General features: G+C 37.6%; 1 protein-coding gene across 1 annotated transcript; it reads right to left on the minus strand.

Annotated features, from left to right (window-relative positions):
* Window positions 1-3,350: 3,350 nt before the first annotated feature.
* On the minus strand, window positions 3,351-6,764 carry LOC110889604 (exopolygalacturonase). Its single transcript, XM_022137164.2, has 4 exons — window positions 6,627-6,764; window positions 6,232-6,540; window positions 4,435-4,944; window positions 3,351-3,572 (listed from the first exon to the last, which is right to left on the minus strand). The coding sequence occupies exons 1-4, from the start codon at window positions 6,762-6,764 to the stop codon at window positions 3,351-3,353; spliced, it is 1,179 nt and encodes a 392-aa protein (XP_021992856.1).
* Window positions 6,765-10,725: the final 3,961 nt, after the last annotated feature.

The raw sequence follows: 10,725 nt of genomic DNA on the forward strand, positions 1-10,725 counted from the left end.
AAGATTCTTCTTTATGAACCTGCTCGATGACCTTAGCATACAAAGCAGTTCCACTTCCCTGATCACCTTCACCAAACTGCACTGACCAGTCACAGCCTTCATCAGCTTGAACAGCCAAAGCCCGATTGTGATTTGCAGTTCCAGGCTGTCCCTGATTGTTGTTCACTGCCACCATCCTCCGTTCACGGTTTTCTTGTTGGGCATTCACATTCGTCTGGTTTCTGAAAGGGTTGTGATTGCCGTGTTTTGTTGGTCGAGTGCACTCACGTTTAAAGTGCCCTTTCTCGCCACAGTTAAAGCACGTGACGGCATTAATATCAAACCCATACTTCGTGTTTTTCTTTCCTTCCAACGAAGTTCTTCTAGTTCGAGCCATAAAATCTTTCGCCCTTCTAACCGCACTAGCAAAAGCCCATTTAATATCCATCAACTCCATTTCTTCCTTGTCGATCTGATCATAATCTTCATTGGTCATGTTGATGTTTCCAAGTTGACCTGCTACCAAACCACAGTATGCACTGACCATGGTGTTGATAATCTCCATATGTTCCTTAGCAACTTCAATGCTAAGGTGTGAAAGATTTGAGTTGTCGACTCGGATTGTGTGATGACTTTGGGGCTGAGGTTGAGGATTGCTTGTATAGTGAGCTTGCTGTTGTTGTTGTTGAGGTTGTGGTTGTGGCTGTGTTGGAACAGGAATGTAAGACCTCGGATCGAATTGAGGTTGTGGTGGAGCAGCTGTTGATTGAGGAAATGGAAAGGAACTTGTGTTGGAGACAAATGCAGTCTGCAGTTTAGGTTGCTGGGCTGCAGCTGCTCTAGCTAGAGCATCGAAACCCGGAAGATACATTTCTGTATTTTGAGGGGCGGGAGCTCTCCTGGCTTTCCTGATTTCTTCATCATTTTTGTGTTCCAGTTTCTGAATGAACTCGTAGATATTAACCCTGTCTAGAGTTCCAGTATGCTTCAACAGTTCAATGAAAGAACTCCACTTTGGAGGTAAGGCGTCAGCAAATCTACTCACCATGTCTGGTTGAGTAGAGACAACTCCATAAGCACACATTTCACTAATCAAATGATAGAAACGTGTGATCATATCATTCAGAGTCTCGTTTTCCAAAAACTGAAAGGATTCAAACTCTTTCTTCAACAAATCATGCCGAGATTTTCGAGCAGCTGCATTGCCTTCTCCTCTAGCAACTAAGGCATCCCACAATGCTTTCGTAGACTTGCAGTATGAGAACTGATGGTAGATGTCTTTGTTGAGTGCTTGAGTAAGTGTGGCAAAGGCCTTTTTCTCCAATTCATAAGCCTTCTTGTCTTTTTCAAGCATATTGGTATAACCCTCAGAAGTGGACGCAGCAGTCTCCAGATCTTCATTGAATGCATTTATGAAACACGTCCAAAGATCGGTGCTTTGTCCTTGGACATACGTGTGAAAACGGTTTTTCCATGATGGAAACTCATTCATATGATTTAGCTTTGGTGGACGATTGTTACTGCCCGTTTCGCTTTCACTGATCAAAAGGTTTTGAATGCTTTGACTTTGATTGGATACCAAAGCCCATTGACTTGGACTAATTGATTGTTGTTGTTTAGGTATGGCACTCGTCATATATTCAGCCATCGACATCTGTTTTAGATCTGGTTGTGGATCCGTACTCCAATCCCAAGGACTTGTACAGCTCATTTTTATCAAATATAAGTACCAAACCTACACACCACAAACTGTTAAGTGCAAAAACAGATATGAATCGAAAGATGCAACCTGTTCGAAAGATCAATACTTGTTCGAATGATCAATAAGGTTCGAAAGATCCTTGTTGAGTTTCGAACAAAGACTTCGAATGATTGACTTCGAAAGATTGACTATACGAAGGATCCTTATCTTTCGAAAGATGATTTCGAAAGATTCTCCTTATGTTTCGTACACAGGTCTCGAAAGATGACACTTGTTCGAAGAATCAACAGTGTTCGAAGGATCACTGTTGATGGCTCGAACAATAACCTCGAAAGATAACCTTGAAAGATTCACCCAACACGAAGGATCCTTATCTTTCGTAATGAACAGTAACTCGAAGGATGTATCTATCGAAAAGATTCCTTGACTCGAAGGATAACACACTGACCTCGAAAGATGTTCGAAGGATGGTTATCTTTCGAATCTCCTTGATCGAAGGATGATCCTTCGAGCTCGAAAGTTATCTTTCGACGGTCTGACACACTGACAAAAGTACTGATGGGTAGGTGAGAAAAGTGACAGGTTGGTGTACCAACTTTCGGCAGAAAGGATATGGTCTGCCAACAACTTTTCACCAAACTTTTTGACTTTCAAAAAGTTTACTAAAAATAGGCAACCTTATCCTCAACCAGTTCACCGGAATGATAATCGGAATATGACCGGAAAAATCAAAGTCACTTAAAAACAAGTTTTCAAGTTACCCAACCCAACCTTGAACACTCCCGATGGTTTAGAGCTCGTTTTTCAGTTTTAAGATGTGAGAAAAACCACCAAAACGGATGCTAAACCTAGTGTCCAAACACACCAAGAACTTGAACAAAACCCGGTTTTAAACAAGGTAAAGAGCCAAAGCTCTGATACCACTTGTAGGTCCCTTTTCGCGGAGGATTACGAACCTAAACCTTGTTATACAAACCTACTAGCGAGTGCGGAATCCAAGCTAGTAAGCAAACCGGGATGAAGCAAGTAGAGAAACAAACACACAAGAGTTCACCGATTAACACCACTGTATTAATACGTATGAAGGTTCCGGTTACAAGCACAATGTTTACAATCAGTTTGCAAACTCTCAAAGTGTGTGTGTGTGTGTTTCGGACAGAATGCTCTCAACTTCCTTTCTGTCTCTCTGTGTGCATCTATCTTTCACACTACACTGCATGGGTATATATATACCCATACATAGCAGATCTGATCGAAGGATCCGATAGATGGTCCGAAGGATCATCTATCGATGACAACCTGTTCGAATGATCAGCAAGGACCTCGAAGGATCATCCTTCGAGGGCCATCAGTCGAAGCATATCTTTCGATCACCTCGAAGGATCAACAGTATCCTTCGAGGCTATCCTTCGATTCAGACAAGCATATTACAAACAGATTGGCCAAGTCTAACTAGGAGGATAGTTGACTTGGTCAACTTACAGACCAACTTTGGACATCGTTTATATACAGACCGAATACAGACAAAGTACAGACACAAGTGCACCAACAATTTTTATGCGATTTCAAATGGTTGTATAACCATATAGTTTCTCATTAGAATATATCATATGAAATACATATCCATATAGTTTGTCAGTTTTTGCATAATAATACATATCCATTAGGCTTAACAAATTTTAGGGACATTTTGACCAACAACTTTAGGCTTGGCATTAGAACACTCAGAGGTGGCTCCTCCATTGAATGTCAAGTTGATATCAGCCACCTCTACGTTTTCGCATGGTACCCCTGGGCTGCAAGCAATCTTCACTGCCACCTTTGTTGCGGATGTTCCCCTGATCTTCCTAAAACTCACATTTGTCAACTTCACTTTTGATGGAACACCTTTCTAATAATCACAAGAATGAAAATCAACTCCCCAGTGAGCAATAATAATTTGAAGTTGGCAATATACCAAACTATGTTCAACATGCAGTTAAAGATACACTACTACAAAAATGACAAAAGCAATTGAAATTTGCAACCAAAAAATATAGAGCCACCATGATAGTGACCGAAATCAAATTTGGTTACAAAATTAGTGACCGTATTAGTAACCTAAATCAAATGGTCGCAAAATTAGGACCTAAACAAAATTGATTGCAATATCTGGATCCGAAACAAAATTGGTCGCAAAATTAGCGACCAAGTATGTTTCGGTCGTAAGATGGTTGAAAGTAGCTACAAGAGTACAAGGCTTTTTCAGTCCAATATAGTTTCTAATTTTATAAAATAATTATAAAAATATTTTGCTCGCAGATATAACTACCAAGATTAATTTCGGTCACAAATATAGTCGCTAGCATTAAAAAAGTTACTCCGTTCACAAATATTGTAGCAAATAGTCGTTTTTGTAAGGCAAATTGGATTTAAATAATCCAATCTGACTCTTTTTTGCCAATAATAATCCCAACTGAGTTGGGGCGGACCTATAGTGTTACCGTTGCCCCTTGACGCTCCGACGGTAGTGTAAATTTTGGAAAAATTTGAGGTTTTTTCGATTTCATTACCTCTTTTTTTAAATGTTACACCTATGCGGATTTTCTAGATCCGCCACTGCAACTGAGTTTATTTCCGTTAGTGGTCCAACCTTTTTCATTTTCTTTGTATAATGGTCCGTTGCCAGATTGGATTATTTAGATCCAATTTGTCTTTTTGTAATAATGATATACATTTTTAGTTTATAAGCAATCACAAGCACTTGATAATACCTTGCATTGATTATTTGGACAATATTCTTGATCGACCAATATGGGATTTTGCACACCGTTCATGATGATATCTTCAAAATGGATATCGGTAGCGGCTCCAGGGTAAGAAGCAGGCCAACTTTTGATCCTAACTCCATTAGTGGTGCCAGTCAATGTGCAGTTTCTGAAAAAGATTCCTTGCACTGCTTCTTCATTTGGGTATTTGCCCAAACTTCCAACACCGAACCCATGTCCTGGTCCGCACGTCGATTGCTGGACATGGACATTCTTGCTTCCATCTCCAAAAGATATACAATCGTCGCCTGTCTTTATCCTCGCGTTTGTGACGTTGAGCCCGTTTAACTTAGCGATATGCATACCATCTGTGTTGACACTGTTTCCAGGCGCGTCAATGACAATGTTTTCGAACCGGTTGTTGTCGCTAGCCAATACAGCTATGTGGAAGTTTTTGCTATTGAGAGATGTCACGTCTCTAATCACTGAATTGGTGATTTTATTCAGTCTGAGATTCTGAGGAAGAATAGAGAAAGGTTGGCATGTTATCATCAAAATCTAAGAATTTTTTTTTTAACTGTTTTAGAGATTTCATGTAGGAGGTTTTTGGAATATGTTTTGCAAGTAGGAACTCAAAGGGGCCTTTTTAGTTCACTAATTTTACAAGCAAACATGGATAAAGACAAAACTGTACACTCAAGAGTAACTCTAGTGAGTAGTGACTATGCAGGCTCTAAGGAGGGGCAATGTGGGCGATCGGCCGGGGCACGTTTTCTTTAAGGGCCACAAAAATTTTAAAAATTCCTAATTATATATAGATGCGAATGATCGTTTGGTAAAAGTTAGACGATTTTCTTGTGTATTGTTCAAAGTGAATAAGAAATATAAAAATATGATAAGTTAATTCTTGATTTAGAGTGACATATATGATAGGTTGATTCTCGGTTAGCTATTAGGCTATTACGGTATGTCATATACTCATTCTAATACCATGATTTTGCTAATTTCTATGTTTATTATTATAACTTTAATGGCCGTTTAAAAAATTAGTTTATATTATTTAATTTGTTAAGGCCTTAAGATAAGGGGCATATTTTTTTCAGCTCGGCCGAGGCACCTAAATCCTCAGGTCCGCCAGTATGCATGGAATGAAGGATGAGTTTTGTTCCTTTGACCAGCAAACTCAAGATAAGTTTGCTTGTCAGACCAGCGAACTCCATGCGTTTTCTATCCACCTCAAGATGAGTTTGCTACCTTGTCCATTCAAAAAAAATTATAAGTGGATTTTTCGCAAGAGGGTCCTACCAAAGGCGACTTCTTGGTCTTAAAAGATGCGCATTGTGAACTAGCCAGATGGAATTTACAACCCCTGATCTTGAGGTCGCCCCATGCAAAGGAGACGTCTCCATTTCTTGGTTTCACTATAATAAGAGGTATCCCTTGGTAGAGGCGATTTCTCCATTTCTTGATTTGACAAGTCCTGTGGGCGATTTCTCCATTCTTGATTTGACTACAGCAAGAGGTTGCCTACGGTTGGGGGTTATTTCTCCATCTCTATGTTACCTCATACTTCTCATCTGACTTAGCTAGAGTGCGCGTTTTAAGATCATGTATTGGGTGAATATCCAGTTATAAAAGAAAATCTTTTGAATGTATGTATTGGCTGGACTTGCATGAGTTCACTACCTTGCCTATTTATAAACATGTTTCAAAAATTTCCTAAACTCCTAGAAACGCTTATGAAATATCAAGATCATCTTAAAAACTCAATCCAAAATATGAACATTGTAAGTAAACACTTACAACTGGTATATTGCATGAAGATTGTGAATCCTGGCATTTTGTAGCCTTCCATGTTGCTTGACCTTGGCCATCGAAAGTACCACCACTCAGGGTCAACTTATCAACACTCATGAACTTGATCCAAGTGTCTCTTGTGAACTTTGCAAGCTCCGGTGGCGCCTTTATGGTGGCTCCTCTAGCAACAATCTCAATCGGACCCTTGCATGGACCAATAAAATCAACAACAAGTGCCATATAAGTTCCTGGTGGAATCACCAACTGGCTTGGTGGTGCACCTGCACAGGCTTCTTTCCATGCGCTCGTTATCGCCTAAATTCAACATCAATTAATACATGCAATTAGCAGGAAACATGAACACTAAACACACAGCAATGAAACATTTATGTGATTATTACCGGGCCATCATCGGTTGCACCATCACCCTTGGCACCTTTAGTTTTTACATTGACTACAGCCGCATGGTTCGTCGCTATCAGAGCCATAAAAAACAAGCAGTATAGTGCCATAACTCGAATGTAGCCATGTTTATCCATTTTGTTTATAACTGTTGTTACTTTTTTATGTGCTATATTTTAGGGTTTTTGAAAGATGAAGTTACATATGGTAAAGGTGCCTATTTATAGTAAAAATGAAATTATCTACATAGAGGTTATTCTTTTTTAGGGAACTTTTCTTCCACTATTTACCATTCATCTTTGAGTGCATGTGTTTTACAAAATTCACTCACCTTTTTAAGACTCCTGTGGTACATAAAGTTATTATATTATCACTTTTAATGTTTTCAATTTTTCTTTGGTTAATTCAAATTCAAATTAAATAACTCTTTTTTTAATAACGTTGGAATTAATAATTGTTTAACTGAAGTTTGAGAGTTAACAAGGATTGTAACAAGTAAATAGTTATATATTTAAAGTCTAATATATAGTAATGTAATGTCTAGAGGTTGTATGTGTCAAAAGTGGAAGTTAGAAACTGTAATACAATGGAACGATATGTCGATTCATAAAAGTCACGACGTTTCACACTAGGGTTATATAAACATATGTATGTTTCTGTAACAACTAACCCAAAATAGTTCGATTAATGCAAAATTCTTTGAAGGGTTCAATCCCTATGGTTTTGTTCGTTATTCTGATTCTTGACTATGGTTGATCGTCTGTGATTAGAGTTGTAAACGAACCGAACGAACACGAACAATGTTCAAGGATATAATGTGTTCACAAACGGTTTATGAACATTTGACGAACGGGATTTTCTGTTCGTGTTTGTTCATTAAGCAGTGTCGGTTTTGGGCCTGTGCGGGAGGTACCACCGCGCAGGGCCCAAAGGATCTAGGGGTCCAAAATTGTTTAAAAAATATGTATGTTTTTAATATATAAATTTGATGTAGAATAATAATACACAAATTCTCCCTTTGGCTTAATGGCTGCCGGAATTAGGTGATGAACTTACTATTCCGGGTTTGAATCCCACCATGATGTCTTTTGTGTTCTAATTTTTCAAAATTTCTTTTATTTTCTAGGCTTGTGTTTATTAACTGGGGGAAACTCATACTTTTTAGTTTTATTTTTAATTTTGATTTTGATTTTTCACTTTTAAACTTAGGCCTTCATTTGTAAATTCTTTGATTTTTTTTTCTATTTAACAATTTACAAAACAAACGTTTACTTGTTTAAATTTGTAGGTTTTTTATTTCTCGTTTCTCATTTAACCATTTACAATATAAACTTAGAATATGACATGGTTCGTGTTGCCAAACTAATTTGGATATGTTTACACATATATTAAATTCTTTTTGCTAAAGAAGATTCAAGTGTTAGTTATTTTTGCTTGTCTAGAGGGTGTTGAAACTAATGTTAGGTGTATCAATTTATTTGTAAGATAAAACTAGGATTTCTTGTTTTTAATCAATGCTAATTTGAGTTGTGCATTAACTTTACTTTATGAATATGGATAATTGTGATACATTTATAAAGAAGAATCGGTATGGATTAAAATCGAGAGTTTTACTTCCAAAAACGCTAGGAGTGTCTCACGATTTGTTTAAGTAAGTAAGTTTGATCATTTTGCTACATTATTTTTGTTTTGTTTATTTTATCACAATTAGCGTCGTATTGGGGTTTTTTGATATATGATTGATGAGTTTATATTATAGGGAGGGGGGCTAATTTTTTTGTCTCGCACGAGGCCCAAAAGTTTTATATCATTCTCAGGGACGGCCCTGTCATTAAGGAAAGGGACATGTTCACGAACATAGATAAAATCAACGAAGATGACAGTGTCTAGAGGTGGATGGCGAGAGAGAGCAGCGCTAGACCTTGAAGCCCTAATCGTTAAACGAATGTCAATAGTATTTTTTGATGTGAATAACGAGAAGGAAAAGGGAACGGTGCATAAACAACGTGGGGATATGGTAGGAAAAGGGAACGGTGCATAAACAATGTGGAGATATGGTTTCCTATTTTATTTGTTTGGGTGATGAGATAAATAAAAGTTGAAGAATGTAAAAAGTTTAGATAAAATAAATAGATACAAAAAAAATCTTTAATGAACAAAATAAACAAACGAACATGAACAAATGTTCATGAACGCAATTGAACGAATGAGATATATGTTCGTGTTTGTTCATGTAACTAACTGAACAGGATTTCTTGTTCATGTTCGTTCATTAATCAAACGAACGAACGTAAACAAACTTCCCATTGAACGGTTTACGAACTGTTCGCTAAACGTTTGATTTGTTTAAAGCCCTACCTGTGATTGTGATTCTACAAATAAGATATCTCTTTGTAATATTTTACACGCATAATATAAATCATTTTGAGACAGGGGCGCAACTTTCAAGGGGCCGGGGGGCGCCCGACCCCCGAACTTTTCGCTCAATAGTGTTATGTATGTACATTTCGTATAGAATTTTTATGTGTATACATTTTCGACCCCCTGGTTTTATAAAAAAAAAATTACTTATATAGAATTTTTAGGTTTGGCGACTTCCGACCATTCGGTGGAAATTTTCAAGATTCGTCAGTGTTTTGAGAAAATAGCACCTTGATTAGAGAGCTAAAATGGTATTACAAAATTAGTTTTATTATTTTTGTGTTTTTATTATTTTACCAATCGATTTCTCACGACTCCTTGGAACTGAAAAAAGAAAAGATTTATGTAGTAATTTGGCTTTAGTAGGTTTACCTAAATTGACCTGACAATTGCCAAACATTTAAAACGTTATATTACTTTGGCTTACCATGTTAATGTTTTACAAAATTCACTCACTTTTTTTACGACACCTGCACAAAGATAATGGCTAATGCATGTGTACTTGTGTAGGATAACCTAAGCTACAACTTCTTTTAATGATCATAGATTCTAACATAGTACTTGCACATATTTGAGTCATTTGACGTATATATAAATTTGAATCTTAGCACAGTACTCACACATATGTGAGAGTCGGTTGTTTCTGCGTTATGGTTTTGGTTGTTTATAAAATTCACCGTTCAAAAAAAAAGTGAGTGTGCTTGATTTATAATTTGCCAGGCAATTCCCTTTTTTGTCCCCGTAGCCGCTATAGAAATATGCTCACCCGACGATTAAATAACTATACATGTCCGATAGACGGGTATATCAAGGGTATAATGACAAACAACATGTGTGAGATAGTTAGTTTTTAGATTAATTTAAAGCTTTTTATTGTTTATGAAGATAAACACAAAAAATAGCAACATTAGCCTATATCTATCTATACTTTCTATATGTAGGTCCCTTCACGGAGGATGACGAACCTAAACCTTGTTATACAAACCCACTAGCAAGTGCGGAATCCAAGCTAGTAAGCAAACCGGGATGAGACAAGTATAAACACAAACACACAAGGTTCACCGATTAACACTACTTGTATTAATACGTATGAAAGGTTTCGGTTACAAGCACTATGTTCACAAATCTGTTCTGCGAACTCTCAAGTGTGTGTGTGTGTGTTCGGACAGAATGCTCTCAAACTTTCTATCTTTCTGTCTCTCTAAGTGTCTTAGTTAAACACTAAACACTGCATGGGTATATATATACCCATACACAGCAGGTCTAACCGAAGGATCCGACAGATGGTCCGAAGGATCATCTTTCGAATACAATGCTTTCGAAAGATCAGCAAGGACCTCGAAGGATGATCCTTCGAGGTCTATCAATCGAAGCATATCTTTCGAGTTGATCGAAGGATCTACATTATCCTTCGATCACTCATCCTTCGAGTCAGACAGCTTACATCAAATTTACTAACTGTTGACTGAGTCAAACCAGGAGGACGGTTGACTTGGTCAACTTACAAGACTGACAAGGACATTGTTTACATCGTGACCGAATACAGACAAAGTACAGACACAAGTGCACCAACAAACTCCCCCTTGGCTGTAGCTTTGTCTTTATCTTCTATAGTTGTAGACTCGTCTCGAACTTCGATGGTCTTTGGTCTTCGAGTTCTTAAAACTCTGATGTCCT

Source organism: Helianthus annuus, chromosome 11 (genome assembly GCF_002127325.2).
Source record: "Helianthus annuus cultivar XRQ/B chromosome 11, HanXRQr2.0-SUNRISE, whole genome shotgun sequence".
NCBI lineage: Eukaryota > Viridiplantae > Streptophyta > Magnoliopsida > Asterales > Asteraceae > Helianthus > Helianthus annuus.

Excerpts from the sequence above, each read along its gene's own strand:
- LOC110889604 (XM_022137164.2), bottom strand. The coding sequence starts at position 6,764 with ATGGATAAACATGGCTACATTCGAGTTATGGCACTATACTGCTTGTTT. Across the intron at positions 6,541-6,626 it reads GTGCAACCGATGATGGCCCG|GCGATAACGAGCGCATGGAA; the intron begins GTAATAATCACA and ends TGTTGAATTTAG. Across the intron at positions 3,573-4,434 it reads GTCCAAATAATCAATGCAAG|AAAGGTGTTCCATCAAAAGT; the intron begins GTATTATCAAGT and ends TGTGATTATTAG.